The sequence below is a fragment of the Dendrobates tinctorius genome, unplaced genomic scaffold (assembly GCF_039654945.1).
Source record: "Dendrobates tinctorius isolate UK_male_01 unplaced genomic scaffold, ASM3965494v1 ptg000143l, whole genome shotgun sequence".
NCBI classification, from domain to species: domain Eukaryota; kingdom Metazoa; phylum Chordata; class Amphibia; order Anura; family Dendrobatidae; genus Dendrobates; species Dendrobates tinctorius.
Genome location: NW_027361810.1, coordinates 8171215 through 8193481, shown reverse-complemented (window position 1 = coordinate 8193481; position 22267 = coordinate 8171215). Strand labels below are relative to the sequence as shown.

General features: G+C 46.9%; 1 protein-coding gene across 8 annotated transcripts in view; it reads left to right on the top strand.

Moving 5' to 3' along the window:
- Positions 1-22267, top strand: part of TNS1 (tensin 1) — a 461328-nt gene that overhangs the window by 135098 nt on the left and 303963 nt on the right. For all 8 annotated transcript variants that reach the window (XM_073545363.1, XM_073545362.1, XM_073545371.1 and 5 more), the window contains exon 2: positions 4154-4268. In XM_073545363.1, the coding sequence (XP_073401464.1) occupies positions 4154-4268 (115 nt within the window). The remainder of the gene's footprint in view (positions 1-4153; positions 4269-22267) is intronic.

The window sequence follows — 22267 nt, the reverse complement described above, 5'->3', positions numbered from 1 at the left end:
GGGGCAGTATTATAGTAGTAATATTCTTGTACATAGGAGCAGTATTATAGTAGTTATATTCTTGTACATAGGGGGCAGTATTATAGTAGTTATATTCTTGTACATAGGGGCAGTATTATAGTAGTAATATTCTTGTACATAGGGGCAGTATTATAGTAGTTATATTGTTGTACATAGGGGGCAGTATTATAGTAGTTATATTCTTGTACATAGGGGCAGTATTATAGTAGTTATATTCTTGTACATAGGGGCAGTATTATAGTAGTTATATTCTTGTACATAGGAGGTAGTATTATAGTAGTTATATTCTTGTACATAGGGGGCAGTATAATAATAGTAGTTATATTCTTGTACATAGGAGCAGTATTATAGTAGTTATATTATTGTACATAGGGGCAGTATTATAGTAGTAATATTCTTGTACATAGGGGCAGTATTATAGTAGTTATATTCTTGTACATAGGAGGCAGTATTATAGTAGTTATATTCTTGTACATAGGGGGCAGTATAATAATAGTAGTTATATTCTTGTACATAGGAGCAGTATTATAGTAGTTATATTCTTGTACATAGGGGGCAGTATAATAATAGTAGTTATATTCTTGTACATAGGAGCAGTATTATAGTAGTTATATTCTTGTACATAGGAGCAGTATTATAGTAGTTATGTTCTTGTATACGTATAGGGGCAGTATTATAGTAGTTATGTTATTGTGCATATAGTCTGCCGTATTATAATAATGTATTGGATTAGTTTTATCCGCTGCCACGACTTGCTGATCAGATAGCCTCAGGTTATGCTCTCTACATCATGACGCCATGTTTGCCAGTAGAATAGCTGCTTTTCTTTTTACTCTGTCTGTGTTGTGTACGTTGTGACTTGTTTTCGCAGTTCAAACACAATGGATGTGATCTGAAATCTCATGTCCTATGTGTTTTGAGAGGTCACTTTTTCCCCCATATACTTTTTTGTGGAGCCTGTTTAAACACATTGTAGAATCACAAGTGATTTTTTTAAGCGTTAATAATGCATTTTTAATGCTGAAATTCTGCTTTGTTTTATGCGTTTTGGTGCATTCTCCTGTGGAAAAGTAACAGAACGCCGCACATGGAATCTTGGGCTCAATAAGGACGGTACAGAGGCCTAGGCAGCGTAGCATGTAAAGCGGTGCGATATCGCTCCTCCTCCTGTGGCCGCAGATCTTTTTTCATCAAGGCTTTTCCCATTTCTGCTAGGATCCAGATGTCATTAATAATGGAAATCAGAACCAGAGCACTTGGGTGGTCGCAGACAGGACAACGGAAGGGGGACAGTTTTGGGGGAGGAAGGGTCAGTTTCTTCTTTTTCCTTTTCCGATGAATCCTTCAGTTTCATTGAGTAAATCCACACAGACTGCGACAATACGACGCAGCGGCGGCCCAGATCCAGGCGCACACAACACAAGCACGCCAGATCGCTCTCATTAACCAGTGCTCTGCTGGCCTGTCCGTTTCTGATCAGCGTTCTATGCAGGCAACAGATTTTCTCACTAATGCAGTTTACATTTTATTCCTTCACCTTTTTTAGGACCTCTGCTTGCTCTCAGTGAGTGGAAACATTCCTGTTCACATCCAGATGTTGGAAGTCAGTGATATTGTTCACAGCTGTTTCAATTGTATCCAGTCCAAACAATGATGTGTAATCTACAGAGTCTGGGAAGTCCAGACAGATACATTGTATCAGAGCAGACAAGAAGGATCACACAATTTTCATGTATTATCCTTTGACATGATAAAGTTTTGTCGCTAAACATCCTTTTCTGTTATATCGTTCATCATCTTTTTAGACAATTCCAAGTTTTTGGGTTTCTTTTTCTTCTTCTTTTTCTTCTTCTTTTTCTTCTTTTTCTTCTTCTTTTTCCTCTTCTTTTTCTTCTTCTTCTTCTTTTTCCTCTTCTTTTTCTTCTTCTTTTTCCTCTTCTTTTTCCTCTTCTTTTTCTTCTTCTTTTTCCTCTTCTTTTTCTTCTTCTTTTTCTTCTTTTTCTTCTTCTTTTTCTTCTTTTTCTTCTTCTTTTTCTTCTTTTTCTTCTTTTTCTTCTTCTCCTTCTTCTCCTTCTCCTTCTTCTTCTCTTCCTACTACTCTTTCTTCTTCTTTTCCTTTTTTCTTTTTCATCATTATCATGATCTTATGTTTAGCCTTAAAAGACAGCACATTTTTAAAGGAGGGAATTTGCTGCCCTCTGCTGGCCATACTGAGAACAGCCTGTGCAGTGCTTTATTACACTTTATGCAGCCTAGTATAGAAAATAATCGACCTTTAGTTGAAGTTGGTTTTAATGCTTTGATATTGCATTAGTGTGCACATATGAAAGTACTGCTTACATATATTTTCCACTTCGGGAGAAACCAGTCATTAGTTGCCTTTTAATATAAAAATAATGCATTTCATTGCCTCGTCATCGGTTAGTGGCAAACAATAGTACTCGCTGCCATAACTAGCAATTATAATGTCCGCATCCTGCATCCACTGCTGTGCTGCATTGTAGCAGATGTAGTGCAAGCACCAGATCATGGAAATAATAATGAACTACGTCTCTCAGCATGCAATAGAGGATGACTCATTGCTGGACTAAGGTGTGGAAGTATCTCTGTTGGCCGTATAGTAGCAGTGATCAGCAGAATTGTGAATGCAGCTCTGGTTGTGACTGGAGTGTGAACCTTGCTGAAACTGTGAACCCATGTGAAGTGTTGTGATGATCGTCTTGCAGGTGCTGGATCACACATACATTGGATGTGGCTGATATTTTTACTTTCACTGTATAATGTCTATGATATAGATATATATATATATATATATATATATATATATAGAGAGAGAGAGATATAGAGATATATGTATATATATATATATATATATATATATACACACGCACGTGGTCAAAATTGTTGGTACCCCTTGTTTAATGACAGAAAAACCCACAATGGTGACAGAAATAACTTTAATCTGGCAAAAGTAATAATAACTAAAAAATCGATGATAATGAACAAATGAAAGTCATACATTGCTTTTCAGCCATGCTGCCACAGAATTTAAGAAAAATAAAACTCCTGAAATAGGCCTGGACAGAAATGATGGTGCCCCTGAAAATAATGTGACAAAAGGACATGTTACATCGCGGTGTGTCCACTAATTATCATCACAGGTGTCTACAATCCTGGAGTCAGTGAGCGGCCTGTATAGAGGCTACAGATCCTCACTGTGCTGTGTGGTGAGATGGTGTGTATCACACTCAACATGGACGAGAGGGAGCGAAGGAAAGAGTTGTCTCAGGAGATCAGAAAGAAAATTGACAAACATGTTACAGGTTAAAGGCTCTATATTCACAGATGGAAAAATAAACCATATCAAGAAAAGAACACTGTCCCTACTGTGAAACATGGAGGAGGCTCTGTTATGTTCTGGGGCTGCTTTGCTGCATCTTGCACAGGGTGTCTAGAATCTGTGCAGGGTACGATGAAATCTCAAGACAATCAAGGGATTCTAGAGAGAAATGTGCTGCCCAGTGTCAGAAAGCTTGGTCTCAGTCGCAGGTAATGGGTCTTGCAACAGGATAATGACCCAAAACGCTCAGCTAAAAACACCCAAGAATAACTAAGAGGAAAACATTGGACTATTCTGAAGTGGCTTCTATGAGCCCTGACCTAAATCCTATTGAGCATCTTTGGAAAGAGCTGAAACATGCCGTCTGGAAAAGGCAACCTTCACACACAAGACAACGGGAGCAGTTTGCTCTTGAGGAGTGGCCAAAATACCTGTGAGAGGTGCAGAAGTCTCATTGACTGCTACAGGAATCGTCTGATTGCAGTGATTGCCTCAAAAGGTTGTGCAACAAAATATTAAGTTAAGGAACCATCATTTCTGTCCAGGCCGATTTCATCAGTTTTATTTTTTTTTATTTCTGTGGTAGCATGGCTGAGAAGCAATGTCTGACTTTCATGTGTTCATTTCAATAGATTATTGATTTATTATTACTTTTGTCAGATTGAAGTTATTTCTGCCACCATTGTGGGTTTTTCTGTCATTAAATGATGGAGGGGTGCCAACAATATTGACCACGTCTGTATACTCTGTTATATAAAAAATGTTCTGACGCTTGTGGTCGTCTTCTTGCAGCCTGAGGATCTGGAGGGGCAGAACTGTCACACATTCAAGATAAAGAACTTCAAGAAGGTGAAACCCTGCAGCGTGTGTAAGCAGGTCATCACCCGGGAGGGCAGCGCTTGTCGAGGTGAGTGAAACTTTCTGCCATTCACTAAAAACTTTATACAAGTTTTCCAGGATTAGAAAACCCACTTTGAATAGGATCGCCACACCTGTCCTCAGCTTATGTGCCATACTGCTATGCTGTAATCCCAGACACAACCATTAGTCACGGGTGGCGCTCTTTACTCAAGAAACCAGACATGTTTGTCTGATCCTGTACAACCCCAGAAATCAAAGAGTGAACACTGCGAGCTCTGCTACATGACATGATGCCACCTCGTTGCAATGCTGCTAGGTCTTCATGCCTTAGGCTGGTGACGGAGCAAAGAAAATCCTCAATTTCCCGGCTTTAAAGGGATTTTCTGTTTCCATATTGTAATAAAAAAATTTAAACTTTCAATTCTTTTTCCATTTCTCAAAAACCTGTACAGACCGAATCCTTCTCACAGCTGGGGGATTGTTACAATTGTATCCGGTCTGGAAACCCCTCTCTGGAGTATACAGACCGTGTACAGACGCAGCACAGAGACTTCTGCTACTTTGTATTAGTCAAAGTTGTCAGTCTGGAAACTCACAGAGAATTGTGTAAATGGGATTCAATTGTTACAAGCCCTCAGCTGTGGGACGTATCTGCTCTGTGGATTTCAGCATTGGATGATGACCAACACGGACAGGAGAATTGAGCAGTGAGTCCCAACATGAGGCTCTGTAGCTGCGGAGTAACTAGGACTCCCATCATGCCCTATCTGTAGCAGGTTCTCAGGGCATGATAGGTGTAGTAGTTTTGCAGCAGCTGTATGACTGCACATTTAGGACCCCTGACTACTCTTCAATAGATGGCAGTAGTGAGGCTTTTTTCCCCTTGGGAGAGAGATAATTTTCATACTTTTTTCTATGTAGCATCGACAATCAGACTCCATGCAATTGGTCTCTAATGAAAGCAGCCGCTGGCCTGAGCAGAGAAGTTCAGTCAGTGACAACAAGCAGAGATTTTACACATGGTGAGAGATAAAAGGCTCCGATTCATCAGGCATGATCTGGAGTGAGATGCCCCATGTTCCTACAGCGGTGCTGGAGTGAGATGCCCCATGTTCCTACAGCGGTGCTGGAGTGAGATGCCCCATGTTCCTACAGCGGTGCTGGAGTGAGATGCCCCATGTTCCTACAGCGGTGCTGGAGTGAGATGCCCCATGTTCCTACAGCGGTGCTGGAGTGAGATGCCCCATGTTCCTACAGCGGTGCTGGAGTGAGATGCCCCATGTTCCTACAGCGATGCTGGAGTGAGATGCCCCATGTTCCTACAGCGGTGCTGGAGTGAGATGCCCCATGTTCCTACAGCGATGCTGGAGTGAGATGCCCCATGTTCCTACAGCGGTGCTGGAGTGAGATGCCCCATGTTCCTACAGCGGTGCTGGAGTGAGATGCCCCATGTTCCTACAGCGGTGCTGGAGTGAGATGCCCCATGTTCCTACAGCGGTGCTGGAGTGAGATGCCCCATGTTCCTACAGCGGTGATGGAGTGAGATGCCCCATGTTCCTACAGCAGTGCTGGAGTGAGATGCCCCATGTTCATACAGTGGTGCTAGAGTGAGATACCCCATGTTCCTACAGTGATGCTGGAGTGAGATACCCCATGTTCCTACAGCGATGCTGGAGTGAGATGCCCCATGTTCCTACAGCAGTGCTGGAGTGAGATGCCCCATGTTCATACAATGGTGCTGGAGTGAGATGCCCCATGTTCCTACAGCGGTGCTGGAGTGAGATGCCCCATGTTCCTACAGCGGTGCTGGAGTGAGATGCCCCATGTTCCTACAGCAGTGCTGGAGTGAGATGCCCCATGTTCATACAATGGTGCTGGAGTGAGATGCCCCATGTTCATACAATGGTGCTGGAGTGAGATGCCCCATGTTCCTACAGCGGTGCTGGAGTGAGATGCCCCATGTTCCTACAGCAGTGCTGGAGTGAGATGCCCCATGTTCATACAATGGTGCTGGAGTGAGATGCCCCATGTTCCTACAGCGGTGCTGGAGTGAGATGCCCCATGTTCCTACAGCGGTGCTGGAGTGAGATGCCCCATGTTCCTACAGCAGTGCTGGAGTGAGATGCCCCATGTTCCTACAGTGGTGCTGGAGTGAGATGCCCCATGTTCATACAGCGGTGCTGGAGTGAGATGCCCCATGTTCATACAGCGGTGCTAGAGTGAGATGCCCCATGTTCCAACAGCGGTGCTGGAGTGAGATGCCCCATGTTCCAACAGCGGTGCTGGAGTGAGATGCCCCATGTTCCAACAGCGGTGCTGGAGTGAGATGCCCCATGTTCATACAGCGGTGCTAGAGTGAGATGCCCCATGTTCATACAGCGGTGCTAGAGTGAGATACCCCATGTTCATACAGCGGTGCTGGAATGAGATGCCCCATGTTCATACAATGGTGCTGGAGTGAGATGCCCCATGTTCATACAATGGTGCTGGAGTGAGATGCCCCATGTTCATACAGGGGTGCTGGAGTGAGATGCCCCATGTTCATACAGGGGTGCTGGAGTGAGATGCCCCATGTTCATACAGGGGTGCTGGAGTGAGATGCCCCATGTTCATACAGCGGTGCTGGAATGAGATGCCCCCATGTTCATACAGCGGTGCTGGAGTGAGATGCCCCATGTTCATACAGCGGTGCTGGAGTGAGATGCCCCATGTTCATACAATGGTGCTGGAGTGAGATGCCCCATGTTCATACAATGGTGCTGGAGTGAGATGCCCCATGTTCCTACAGCGGTGCTGGAGTGAGATGCCCCATGTTCCTACAGCGGTGCTGGAGTGAGATGCCCCATGTTCCTACAGCGATGCTGGAGTGAGATGCCCCATGTTCCTACAGCGGTGCTGGAGTGAGATGCCCCATGTTCCTACAGCGGTGCTGGAGTGAGATGCCCCATGTTCCTACAGCGGTGCTGGAGTGAGATGCCCCATGTTCCTACAGCGGTGCTGGAGTGAGATGCCCCATGTTCCTACAGCGGTGCTGGAATGAGATGCCCCATGTTCATACAGCGGTGCTGGAGTGAGATGCCCCATGTTCATACAGCGGTGCTGGAGTGAGATGCCCCATGTTCATACAGCGGTGCTGGAGTGAGATGCCCCATGTTCCTACAGCGGTGCTGGAGTGAGATGCCCCATGTTCCTACAGCAGTGCTGGAGTGAGATGCCCCATGTTCATACAGCGGTGCTGGAGTGAGATGCCCCATGTTCATACAGCGGTGCTGGAGTGAGATGCCCCATGTTCATACAATGGTGCTGGAGTGAGATGCCCCATGTTCCTACAGCAGTGCTGGAGTGAGATACCCCATGTTCATACAGCGGTGCTGGAGTGAGATGCCCCATGTTCATACAGCGGTGCTGGAGTGAGATGCCCCATGTTCATACAATGGTGCTGGAGTGAGATGCCCCATGTTCCTACAGCGGTGCTGGAGTGAGATGCCCCATGTTCCTACAGCGGTGCTGGAGTGAGATGCCCCATGTTCCTACAGCGGTGCTGGAGTGAGATGCCCCATGTTCATACAATGGTGCTGGAGTGAGATGCCCCATGTTCCTACAGCGGTGCTGGAGTGAGATGCCCCATGTTCCTACAGCGGTGCTGGAGTGAGATGCCCCATGTTCCTACAGCAGTGCTGGAGTGAGATGCCCCATGTTCATACAATGGTGCTGGAGTGAGATGCCCCATGTTCCTACAGCGGTGCTGGAGTGAGATGCCCCATGTTCCTACAGCGGTGCTGGAGTGAGATGCCCCATGTTCCTACAGCAGTGCTGGAGTGAGATGCCCCATGTTCATACAATGGTGCTGGAGTGAGATGCCCCATGTTCCTACAGCGGTGCTGGAGTGAGATGCCCCATGTTCCTACAGCGGTGCTGGAGTGAGATGCCCCATGTTCCTACAGCGGTGCTGGAGTGAGATGCCCCATGTTCCTACAGCGGTGCTGGAGTGAGATGCCCCATGTTCATACAGTGGTGCTAGAGTGAGATACCCCATGTTCCTACAGCGATGCTGGAGTGAGATGCCCCATGTTCCTACAGCAGTGCTGGAGTGAGATGCCCCATGTTCATACAATGGTGCTGGAGTGAGATGCCCCATGTTCCTACAGCGGTGCTGGAGTGAGATGCCCCATGTTCCTACAGCGGTGCTGGAGTGAGATGCCCCATGTTCCTACAGCAGTGCTGGAGTGAGATGCCCCATGTTCCTACAGTGGTGCTGGAGTGAGATGCCCCATGTTCATACAGCGGTGCTGGAGTGAGATGCCCCATGTTCATACAGCGGTGCTAGAGTGAGATGCCCCATGTTCCAACAGCGGTGCTGGAGTGAGATGCCCCATGTTCCAACAGCGGTGCTGGAGTGAGATGCCCCATGTTCCAACAGCGGTGCTGGAGTGAGATGCCCCATGTTCATACAGCGGTGCTAGAGTGAGATGCCCCATGTTCATACAGCGGTGCTAGAGTGAGATACCCCATGTTCATACAGCGGTGCTGGAATGAGATGCCCCATGTTCATACAGCGGTGCTGGAGTGAGATGCCCCATGTTCATACAATGGTGCTGGAGTGAGATGCCCCATGTTCCTACAGCGGTGCTGGAGTGAGATGCCCCATGTTCCTACAGCGGTGCTGGAGTGAGATGCCCCATGTTCCTACAGCGGTGCTGGAGTGAGATGCCCCATGTTCATACAATGGTGCTGGAGTGAGATGCCCCATGTTCCTACAGCGGTGCTGGAGTGAGATGCCCCATGTTCCTACAGCGGTGCTGGAGTGAGATGCCCCATGTTCCTACAGCAGTGCTGGAGTGAGATGCCCCATGTTCATACAATGGTGCTGGAGTGAGATGCCCCATGTTCCTACAGCGGTGCTGGAGTGAGATGCCCCATGTTCCTACAGCGGTGCTGGAGTGAGATGCCCCATGTTCCTACAGCAGTGCTGGAGTGAGATGCCCCATGTTCATACAATGGTGCTGGAGTGAGATGCCCCATGTTCCTACAGCGGTGCTGGAGTGAGATGCCCCATGTTCCTACAGCGGTGCTGGAGTGAGATGCCCCATGTTCCTACAGCGGTGCTGGAGTGAGATGCCCCATGTTCATACAGTGGTGCTAGAGTGAGATACCCCATGTTCCTACAGCGATGCTGGAGTGAGATGCCCCATGTTCCTACAGCAGTGCTGGAGTGAGATGCCCCATGTTCATACAATGGTGCTGGAGTGAGATGCCCCATGTTCCTACAGCGGTGCTGGAGTGAGATGCCCCATGTTCCTACAGCGGTGCTGGAGTGAGATGCCCCATGTTCCTACAGCAGTGCTGGAGTGAGATGCCCCATGTTCCTACAGTGGTGCTGGAGTGAGATGCCCCATGTTCATACAGCGGTGCTGGAGTGAGATGCCCCATGTTCATACAGCGGTGCTAGAGTGAGATGCCCCATGTTCCAACAGCGGTGCTGGAGTGAGATGCCCCATGTTCCAACAGCGGTGCTGGAGTGAGATGCCCCATGTTCCAACAGCGGTGCTGGAGTGAGATGCCCCATGTTCATACAGCGGTGCTAGAGTGAGATGCCCCATGTTCATACAGCGGTGCTAGAGTGAGATACCCCATGTTCATACAGCGGTGCTGGAATGAGATGCCCCATGTTCATACAATGGTGCTGGAATGAGATGCCCCATGTTCGTACAGTGGTGCTGGAATGAGATGCCCCATGTTCGTACAGTGGTGCTGGAATGAGATGCCCCATGTTCATACAATGGTGCTGGAGTGAGATGCCCCATGTTCATACAATGGTGCTGGAGTGAGATGCCCCATGTTCATACAGCGGTGCTGGAGTGAGATGCCCCATGTTCCTACAGCGGTGCTGGAGTGAGATGCCCCATGTTCATACAGCGGTGCTTGAGTGAGATGCCCCATGTTCATACAGCGGTGCTTGAGTGAGATACCCCATGTTCATACAGCGGTGCTGGAGTGAGATGCCCCATGTTCATACAGCGGTGCTGGAGTGAGATGCCCCATGTTCATACAATGGTGCTGGAGTGAGATGCCCCATGTTCATACAATGGTGCTGGAGTGAGATGCCCCATGTTCGTACAGTGGTGCTGGAATGAGATGCCCCATGTTCATACAACGGTGCTGGAGTGAGATGCCCCATGTTCATACAGCGGTGCTGGAGTGAGATGCCCCATGTTCATACAATGGTGCTGGAGTGAGATGCCCCATGTTCGTACAGTGGTGCTGGAATGAGATGCCCCATGTTCATACAATGGTGCTGGAGTGAGATGCCCCATGTTCATACAACGGTGCTGGAGTGAGATGCCCCATGTTCGTACAGTGGTGCTGGAATGAGATGCCCCATGTTCATACAATGGTGCTGGAGTGAGATGCCCCATGTTCATACAGCGGTGCTGGAGTGAGATGCCCCATGTTCATACAATGGTGCTGGAGTGAGATGCCCCATGTTCATACAATGGTGCTGGAGTGAGATGCTCCGTGTTCATACATTGGCTCTGGAGTGAGATGCTCCGTGTTCATACATTGGCTCTGGAGTGAGATGCCCCATGTTCATACAGCGGTGCTGGAGTGAGATGTCCCATGTTCATACAGCGGTGCTGGAGTGAGATGCCCCAAGTTCGTACAGCGGTGCTGGAGTGAGATGCCCCATGTTCGTACAGCGGTGCTGGAGTGAGATGCCCCATGTTCGTACAGCGGTGCTGGAGTGAGATGCCCCATGTTCGTATAGCGGTGCTGGAGTGAGATGCCCCATGTTCGTACAGCGGTGCTGGAGTGAGATGCCCCATGTTCGTACAGCGGTGCTGGAGTGAGATGCCCCATGTTCGTACAGCGGTGCTGGAGTGAGATGCCCCATGTTCGTACAGCGGTGCTGGAGTGAGATGCCCCATGTTCGTACAGCGGTGCTGGAGTGAGATGCCCCATGTTCGTACAGCGGCGCGCACATCTTGATGAATGAGCCTCTTCTATCTTGCTACTCGGAATCTACTGAAGAACATTCGTGGATTTTATTCCACTTTTGTGGCACAAAACTAATGAATTTGCTGGACGCGTTTGACTCCTCACTCACTGCTCACTCTCTACCTCCCACTCTCCAATAAGTTGACCGAGTCGGCCTGGACTGGTGTGAAAACAATAAAAGTCGCAACATTTTTGCCTATTTGTGATTAACGCCAAAGTTTAGTTTCATTTCAAACAGTTTTATACTAAAATTATATCAAGCTGTTGAATGTAAGGTGTAGATAATGAGATAATGAGCGCCGTGTAGCAGTGATCTACATGGCGGCTCCTCATGCCGGATACACGGGTGCATTCTGATGTGTGAGAACAAAGAGGACGCCATACCGGCTCTGTACACTGAAGGTGGCGCCCGGTGACCCGCGGGCAGCTTATCACCAGGAAGGTGCTGTATAGTAGAGGTGACACGCGCTCAGTGCCGGTCCTGCCAGGAATAATCACTGTATTCATGTCTTGAAGCTCAGGAAGTCTCGTATCAAAAGCTGATAAGGAGCAGAGCCAGGAACCAACCGAATGTCACCAGTGTTTCCTCTGTCGGGCAAAGTGCAGGTGTGAAATAGTGATACCTGGGATGTAAGGCAGACAAGTCACTGACCACTGACCCGTCCTACCTGTACTGACCCCCGACACTGACAATGGGGTACAGTATAATGATACTGGGGATACAGGATAATGACACTGACACCAGGGTACAGGACTGACCCCCCAACACTGACACCGGGGTACAGGACTGACCCCCCCCCAACACGGACACCGGGGTACAGGACTGACCCCCCTAACACGGACACCGGAGTACAGGACTGACCCCCCCCAACACGGACACCGGAGTACAGGACTGACCCCCCCCAACACGGACACCGGAGTACAGGACTGACCCCCCCCAACACGGACACCGGAGTACAGGACTGACCCCCCCCAACACGGACACCAGAGTACAGGACTGACCCCCGACACTGACACCCGGGGTACAGGACTGACCCCCCAACACTGACACCGGGGTACAGGACTGACCCCCGACACCGGGGTACAGGACTGACTCCCCGACACTGACACCGGGGTACAGGACTGACCCCCGACACGGACACCGGGGTGCAGGACTGACCCCCGACACGGACACCGGGGTGCAGGACTGACCCCCCGACACGGACACCGGGGTACAGGACTGACTCCCCGACACGGACACCGTGCTACAGGACTGACTCCCCGACACGGACACCGGGGTACAGGACTGACCCCCGACACTGACAATGGGGTACAGTATAATGATACTGGGGATACAGGATAATGACACTGACACCGGGGTACAGGACTGACCCCCCAACACTGACACCGGGGTACAGGACTGACCCCCCCCGACACGGACACCGGAGTACAGGACTGACCCCCGACACTGACACCCGGGGTACAGGACTGACCCCCCAACACTGACACTGGGGTACAGGACTGACCCCCGACACGGACACCGGGGTACAGGACTGACCCCCGACACAGACACCGGGGTACAGGACTGACCCCCGACACAGACACCGGGGTACAGGACTGACCCCCGACACAGACACCGGGGTGCAGGACTGACCCCCCGACACTGACACCGGGGTGCAGGACTGACCCCCCGACACTGACACCGGGGTGCAGGACTGACCCCCCGACACTGACACCGGGGTGCAGGACTGACCCCCCGACACTGACACCGGGGTGCAGGACTGACCCCCCGACACTGACACCGGAGTACAGGACTGACCCCCGACACTGACACCCGGGGTACAGGACTGACTCCCCGACACGGACACCGGGGTACAGGACTGACTCACCGACACGGACACCGGGGTACAGGACTGACTCACCGACACAGACACCGGGGTACAGGACTGACTCCCCGACACAGACACCGGGGTACAGGACTGACCCCCCCCGACACGGACACCGGAGTACAGGACTGACCCCCGACACTGACACCCGGGGTACAGGACTGACCCCCCAACACTGACACTGGGGTACAGGACTGACCCCCGACACGGACACCGGGGTACAGGACTGACCCCCGACACAGACACCGGGGTACAGGACTGACCCCCGACACAGACACCGGGGTACAGGACTGACCCCCGACACAGACACCGGGGTACAGGACTGACCCCCCAACACTGACACCAGGGTACAGGATAATGATACTGGGGATACAGGATGATAACACTGACACTTGGGGTACAGGATAAGGACACTGACAGAAGGGGTATAGGATTATTACACTGACACTAGGGGCACAGGATGATTACACTGACACTCGGGGTACAGGATATTGACACTGACACTCGCGGTACAGGATATTGACACTGACATAGGGGTACAGGATAATGACACTGACACCGGGGTACAGGACACTGACACACGGGGTACAGGATAGTGACACTGACACTGTGGGTACATGATAATCACACTAACACTCAGGGTACAGGATAATGGCACTGACACTGGGTGTACAGGATAATGACACTGACACTCGGGTACAGCATAATGGCGCTGACACTGGGGGTACAGGATAATGACGCTGACACTGGGGATACAGAATAATGACACTGACAATTGGGCATACAGCATAATGATGCTGACACTGGGGGTACAGAATAATGGCACTGACACTGGGCGTACAGGATTATAACACTGACACTCGGGTACAGCTATGACATTGTGAGTACTCGGCTGATATATATACTCCTTTGCTTCTTGTCGCCTTTGTACTGGGGCAGAGGTGGATGATGATGGGTTGGTGCTTCATTCCTCCAGAGCAGGGTTCCCCAACTCCAGTCCTCAAGGCCCACCAACAGATCATGTTTTCAGGATTTCCTTTGTATTGCACAGGCGCAGCTCTCAAATTAGGTGGCAAAACCTGCTGACAGATTCCCTTTAACGGCAGCTGATTATTTACTACTTAGCTCACCCTCTATTCATGGATCTGGTGCGTGCTGCGATCAGCTGGACAGATTACAGCACCAGCCAAAAGTTTGGACACATCTGATCATGTAATGATTTTCTATGATCTTATTGGAATGTGAACATTGTAGTTTCAGACTGAACAAAGCAAAACCACAAAGCCTCAAGTATGGATAGAAGGAAATAATAAATGTGTGACACAGCCCAGAATTTGTGCTAGACCTCAGATTTCTCTAATAATGGCTTTACACCTCCTCAGCTTCTCTCCAGCAACTACATCTGGTCGTCCCCTGCAATGACCTCACACAGCTTCTCGCTGATGGTGAGATGTGTCTGTTACTGAATATCTGTGTATTATTTATCGTGGCTGTTTTCTGAGGTACTGTCATTGGTTTCTAAGGCTGGTAACTGATGAACTTATCCTCTGCAGCAGTGATAATCCTTGGTCTTCCTTTCCTAGGTCAGTCTTCATGAGAGCCAGTTTCATCATAGTGATTGATAGCTTTTATTACTACACTTGAGAATACTTTCAAGGTTTTAGCAATTCTCCCAATTGACCAACTTCCATGTCTCGCAGTAATGATGGACTGTCATTTCTTTTTACTTGGCTGAGTGGTTCTTGCCATATTATGGCTTAGAACAGTTGTGGAATAGTCTCGGCTCTGGAGCCGCGGACCATCACTGACCCTGCAGAACACAACTGATTGCTATACACACTTTCTGGAGGCCGGTGATTCCACAAATGAACGAGGTGACCTTTTCATCACAAGCCATTCCAGGTGACAATCTGATGAAGCTGCGGAGAGAATGATAAGGGGGATTAACGCTGTCATGAGAATAACATGCATTTCACATGTGTTCCATCATTCCTTATTGCCATACAGTGGCTTGCAAAAGTATTGATCCCCTTGGCATTTTTCATGTTTTGCTACCTCCCAACCTGGAAGCTCACGTTTTTTTTTATGGTTTGCATCAGATCATGTAAAGAACATGGGGAAGAGTCTTAAGGAGATCATTTGCATATTTCCAGTGCCTTCTGGGATAAGTGAAGAGTCTCCGCGAGCTCAACGATCACTGGCTTTTGGCCGTTGCAGCTGAAAAGAGGAAATCGGAATTTTGGCTCATCTTTCATCGTTTTTAAGAAATCTCTAGATGGAAGAGGCCAGGAGCCATTTGGTGAGCTGCACTTCTTGCTGCATGTTCACAGACTTACCAGTGGAAAAGCCAAACTTCACATGCCACAAATGCAAGCTTGTGTCCCTGTTGGAGGAAAAGTTGCAAAATCTCGAGGAGAGGTTAGCTACGTTGAAGATCATTAAGGAAGGTGAAGAGTTCTTGGACAGAGCAGAATTATCTCTTCATGTTACAGAAAGAGAAGAAATTCGAAGTGCACCTGAAGAAACAGAGGAATGGAGACATGTGACCCAGAGAAGCAGGAGGATCAGGAGGCACTCAGCACCCATACTGCTCAGGAACCAGTACCAGGCTCTCACGCAGGAAAACGATGAAGAAATACATCAGGATAAGACTTTGCCAACAAACAGCAACCTTGTTCGCCTTCAGAGTCCTCCTGGATGGAGAAAGAAAAACATTGTGAAGAAGAAACGGAGAGTGGTGGTCATGGGGGATTCCCTGCTGAGAGGAACAGAGGCCGCTATCTGCAGACCGGATATAACTTCAAGAGAAATGTGCTGTCTTCCAGGTGCAAAAATTAAAGATGTGTCTGACAGGATATCAGGACTCTTCAGACCTACAGATGACTACCCATTCCTGCTACTACATGTGGGGACAAATGACACCGCAAGAAACGACCTGGAAACCATCTGCAGAGACTTTGAAGACTTAGGCAAGAAAGTGAAAGAACTGTGAGCGCAGGTGGTCTTCTCTTCCATCCTCCCAGTGGATGGCCATGGAACAAGGAGGTGGAATAAGATTCTGCAGGTGAACAACTGGCTACGTCGATGGTGCCATCAGCAACGATTTGGATTTATGGATCACGGAGTGAATTACCTTTACGATGGACTACTTGCTAGAGATGGGGTGCACCTTACGAAGACTGGAAAGCATGTATTTGGAAGTCGCCTTGCTACACTTGTAAGGAGAGCCTTAAACTAGAACAACATGGGAAGGGAAGCAAAAGACCAGAAAAAGCCATACACCTGACAAATGCAATTGAGAACTCTGCTATTAGAAGTGGAAAGGAAGATCTAAGACAAAAGAATCTAAATAATACAAATATTGGAGAAAGAGAAACCAATCACAAACTAAAATGTTTCTATACTAATGCACAAAGCATGGGCAACAAACAAGGAGAATTGGAACTACTAACACAGGAAAAGAAATATGATGTCATTGGAATCACTGAAACTTGGTGGGACGATACACATGATTGGAATACAAGACTAGAAGGATACAACTTATTTGCAAGAAACAGACTTGATAAACGAGGAGGAGGTGTCGCATTGTATGTTAGAAACGCGTATATCTGCACAGAGATTGAAGCTTCAGAGACTGGGAGTTCTGTGGAAACTGTTTGGGTAAGAATACAAGGACAGAACAATGGAAAGGACACCATTGTAGGCATTTACTACAGGCCGCCTGTGCAAGCTGAAGATATGGATGAACTCTTTATGCATCAAATGGCCAAGTTCGCCAAAAAATATGACATAGTTGTCATGGGAGATTTCAACTATCCAGACATTTGTTGGGAATCTCTCTCAGGCAAAACTAACAGGTCAAGGAAATTCTTATCCTCTCTTGCTGATAACTTTATCTTCCAAAAGGTAAGGGAGAAAACAAGGGGAACTGCTACCTTGGATCTAATCCTTATAAACAGGGAGGAAATGGTTGAGGAGGTAAAGGTGGCTGGGACCCTAGGAGGTAGCGACCATGCTATTTTAGAATTTTGGATAACTAGAGGCGGAAGACCTGTGAAGACTCAGACGTCAAGGTTAGATTTCAGAAAGGCAGATTTTAAGGGATTCAGAAAGAGAATTGGCGGGATCCAATGGCTGGATATCCTTAAAGACAAAAATGTCCAGGAAGGATGGGAAATCTTGAAAAATGAAATTCTCAAAGCACAATTGTTAGCAATTCCCAAAAGAGGGAAGAATAGGAAGCATTTAAGGAAGCCAGGATGAATGAACACAGAACTTAAGCACATGCTAAAAAGGAAGAAAAAAATGTTTACAAAATGGAAAGAGGGAGGCAAATCTAAAGAATATAATGCTGTCTGCAGAACCTGCAGGGCACAAATCAGATTATCTAAAGCTGACAATGAATTGAGACTTGCAAGAGATGTCAAAAGCAATAATAAAGGATTTTGGGGATATGTCAAAAGTAAAAGAAAAGTCAAAGATGCTATAGAATTTTTACAGGATGAAAATGATGAAATGGTAAGACAGGATGTTGAGAAGGCCGAACGTTTAAATTTCTATTTTGCATCTGTTTTCTCTCAGAAAGGAAATGTAACATCAACTGTTCTTCACTGTCCTATTAAGGGAATAGAAGAATCCAGGATATCTATAAACAGAAATACAGTGAGGAAACACTTAGCTAACCTAAATGAATTCAAGTCTCCAGGTCCAGATGATTTACACCCCAGAGTACTGAAGGAGATAACAGAAGAAATTTTTGTACCCCTCTCCATAATCTTTGAAAATTCTTGGAGAACAGAAGTCCCAGAAGACTGGAGAAGAGCAAATGTTGTTCCTATCTTCAAAGAGGGGAAGAAGGTGGACCCAGGCAACTATAGGCCGGTGAGTCTGACTTCTATACCAGGAAAGATCTTTGAGCAAATTATTAAACAACATGTATGTCAATACCTGGATAAGAATGAAGTGATTAAACAGAGTCAGCATGGGTTTGTAACTAATAAGTCATGTCAGACTAACTTAATTTCCTTCTATGACGGAATCACTGATTGGGTGGATCAAGAAAATGCTGTAGATATCGTATATCTTGACTTCAGCAAAGCATTTGACAAAGTATCTTATACAATCCTTATTGAAAAAATGACTAAGTATGGAATGGACAAGGCAACTGTTAGGTGGATTCATAACTGGCTTAGTGATCGGACCCAAAGAGTGGTCGTAAATGGCTGCACATCCAGTTGGAAGAATGTCTCAAGTGGGGTACCACAGGGCTCTGTCCTGGGCCCTGTATTGTTCAACATCTTTATCAACGATTTAGATGAAGGAATTGAGGGTAAACTGATTCAATTTGCTGATGACACAAAGCTAGAAGGGATAGCTAATACTAGAGAAGAGAGAGAGAGGATTCAAAAAGATATAAATAAACAGGAGCAGTGGGCAGCAACTAACAGAATGTTTTTTAACAGGGAAAAATGCAAAGTACTACATCTGGGCAATAAAAATGAGAAAAGCATATACAGAATGGGAGGAATAGGGCTAAGCAACAGCACATGTGAAAAAGACTTGGGTATACTAATAGATCACAGACTGAATATGAGTCAACAGTGTGATGCAGCAGCAAAAAAGGCAAATTCAATTCTAGGATGTATTAACAGAAGCATACAGTCTAGATCACGTGAAGTCATTATTTCCCTCTACTCCTCTTTGGTCAGACCTCATCTGGAATATTGTGTCCAGTTTTGGGCACCACATTTTAAAAAAGACATCAACAAACTGGAGCAAGTTCAGAAAAGAGCGACCAGAATGGTGACCGGTCTGCAAACCCTGTCTTATGAGGAAAGGTTGCAGGATTTGGGAATGTTTAGTTTGCAAAAGAGAAGACTAAGAGGAGACTTAATGGTTGTCACATTGTAGAAGGATCATCTTTATTCTCATTTGCACAAGGAAAGACTAGCAGCAATGGGATGAAACTGAATGGGAGGAGACACAGATTAGATATTAGAAAAAACTTTTTGACAGTTAGAGTGATCAATGAGTGGAACAAGTTGCCACGAGAAGTGGTGAGTTCTCCTTCAATGGATGTCTTCAAACAGAGGCTGGACAGACATCTGACTGGGATGATTTAGCGAATCCTGCTTTGAGCAGGGGGTTGGACCAGATGGCCCAGGAGGTCCCTTCCAACTCTACGATTCTGATTCTATGCCGAGATCTGTGAACATTTCATTTTTTTATTGTGAAGCAAACAACAAATAAGACAAAATAATTGAAAACTTCAGAGTCCAAAACTTTTCACCCCCTAAAGTCAGTACTTTGTGGAGCCTCCTTTTTCAGTAATTACAGCTGTAAGTCTCTGTGAGCTTTCCACATTTTGCACTGGGTTTTTTGCCCATTCCTCAAGGCAAAACTGCTCCGACTCCTTCAAGATCAATGGTTTCCTCTGGTGAACAGCGATCTTCATGTCTGACCACAGATTGTCCATTGGATTAAGGTCTGGGCTTTGAATAGGCCACTCCAGAATATTTACACGTTTCCCCTTAAACCACTCGAGTGTTGCTTTAGCAGTATGCTTTGGGTTATTGTCTTGTTGGAAGGTGAGCCTCCGCCCCAGTCTCAAAACAGTGACAGACTGAAACAGGTATTTCTTAAGAATATCCCTGTATTTCGCACCATCCATCTTCCCCTCGACTCGGACCATTTTCCTGTCCCTGTTGCTGAAAAACATCACCACATCGTGATGCTACCACCACCACCATGTTTCACTGTGGACGGTGTTCTTGGGTTGATGAGCTGTTGGTTTGGCCCCAGACAAAGCATTTACCTTGGTGGCCAAAAGGTTCAATTTTGCTCTCATCTGACCGCAGCACCTTCCTACCCACATTTGAGGAGTCTCCCACATGTCCTTTGGCAAACTCAAAAACAAGCATTACAATTTTTGTGTAAGTAAAGACTTTTTTCTAGCTACTCTTCCATAAAGACCAACTCTACATAGTGTATGGCTTACTGTGGTCGTATGGACAGATACTCCAGTCTCGGCATGGGAACGCTGCAGCTCCTTCATGATTACCTTCGGTCTCTGTGCTGTTTCTCTGATTAATACCCTCCTTACCCGGGCTGAGGGTTTTGGTGGGCGCCCTCTCTTGGCAGGTTTGTTGTAGTACCATGTTCTTTCCATGTGGTGATAATGTATTTGATGGTGCTTCGGGGGATCCTCAAAGATTGGGATATTTTTTTATAACCCAACCCTGACTTTTACTTCTCAACAACATTGTTCCTGACTTGTTTGAAGATCTCCTTAGTCTTCATTGTATTGTTTGGAGATCTCCTTGGTTTTCATGGTGGTGTTTGGAGATCTCCTTGGTCTTCATGGTGGTGTTTGGAGATCTCCTTGGTCTTCATGGTGTTGTTTGGAGATCACCTTGGTTTTTATGGTGGTGTTCGGAGATCCCCTTGGTTTTCATGGTGTTGTTTGGAGATCCCCTTGGTCTTCATGGTTGTTTGGAGATCTTCTTGGTCTTCATGGTGGTGTTTGGATTTCTCCTTTGCCTTCATAATGGTGTTTGGAGATCTCCTTGGTCTTCATGGTGGTGTTTGAGGATCACCTTGGTTTTTATGGTGGTGTTCGGAGATCCCCTTGGTTTTCATGGTGGTGTTTGGAGATCCCCTTGGTTTTTATGGTGGTGGTCGGAGATCCCCTTGGTTTTCATGGTGTTGTTTGGAGATCCCCTTGGTCTTCATGGTGGTGTTTGGAGATCACCTTGGTTTTTATGGTGGTGTTCGGAGATCCCCTTGGTTTTCATGGTGTTGTTTGGAGATCCCCTTGGTCTTCATGGTTGTTTGGAGATCTTCTTGGTCTTTATGGTGGTGTTTGGATTTCTCCTTTGCCTTCATAATGGTGTTTTGGAGATCTCCTTGGTCTTCATGGTGGTGTTTGGGGATCACCTTGGTTTTTATGGTGGTGTTCGGAGATCCCCTTGGTTTTCATGGTGGTGTTTGGAGATCCCCTTGGTTTTTATGGTGGTGGTCGGAGATCCCCTTGGTTTTCATGGTGTTGTTTGGAGATCCCCTTGGTCTTCATGGTGGTGTTTGGAGATCTTCTTGGTCTTCATGGTGGTGTTTGGAGATCTCCTTGGTCTTCATGGTGGTATTTGGAGATCTCCTTGGTCTTTATGGTGGTGTTTGGTTAGTGGTGCCTCTTGCTAATGGTGTTGAAGCCTCGTAAAGTGTATATACTGACAGACATGTGACGCTTAGATTGCACACTGGGGACGGCCTGTCACTAAGCATGTGCCTTATGTAGGGAACTGCTTGCACCACAAATGTTTAAGGGCTTCATAGCAATTGGGGAGAATACATATGCACATGCCAAATTTTAGTTCTTTGATTCCATAAATTTAATTTATGCCTACATTTTTTTCACTTCAGTTCACCAACTTAGACTACTTAGTGCTGATGCATCACACACAAATCGGATTACAAAAATATTTACTCACAGGTTGTAATGTAACAAAGTAGCTAAAAACACCAAGAGATGAATACTTTACTCTTAATTTGTAATTTGCACATTACAATAAGTACAATGAAAACCATTGTATCAACAAGTGTGTCCAAAATTTTAATTGCTACTGTATAACCTGGGTAGACCGTTCAGTCTTTGCCCTATGATGTAGCAGGATACAAAATGTGGACATTAAACTTTCACCTGAAACAAATTAAACCATCGGAGGTTATAAAGTTTTCTGGTGCTGCAGTTTGAGTTTTCTCCACTAGATGTCACTGTTTCTCCTGTGAATGCTTCATGGTGCCATCTGCCGATTGGTGACTTCATGATGCTGATCAGGGCACAGAAACAATTGTAGCACTTGTGGTGAAATAATAGTGACCATCATAATTATTTCCATGAGTTCCATCACATCACAGGTTCTAATAATATTTTTGTCTAACAGTGGTGCAACATTCCACAGACAAAAGCTGAATCCAAAATTTAGGCAGTGTTAAGAGAGCAGTGCATTGTGGTCTGTTTGAATGCACTTGGCAGAAGGCAATAGTTCAAGTGAGTCCACTTATGGGCAGAATGAAAGAGGGAGGTGCAGATACATAGGTAGTGCTGCTGCTTTCAGTAATTCTTTTACCTCACTCTGTTGCTGGATTCACAGCTACACTGCTCAGTACTGCTGTATAATTTCCTCCA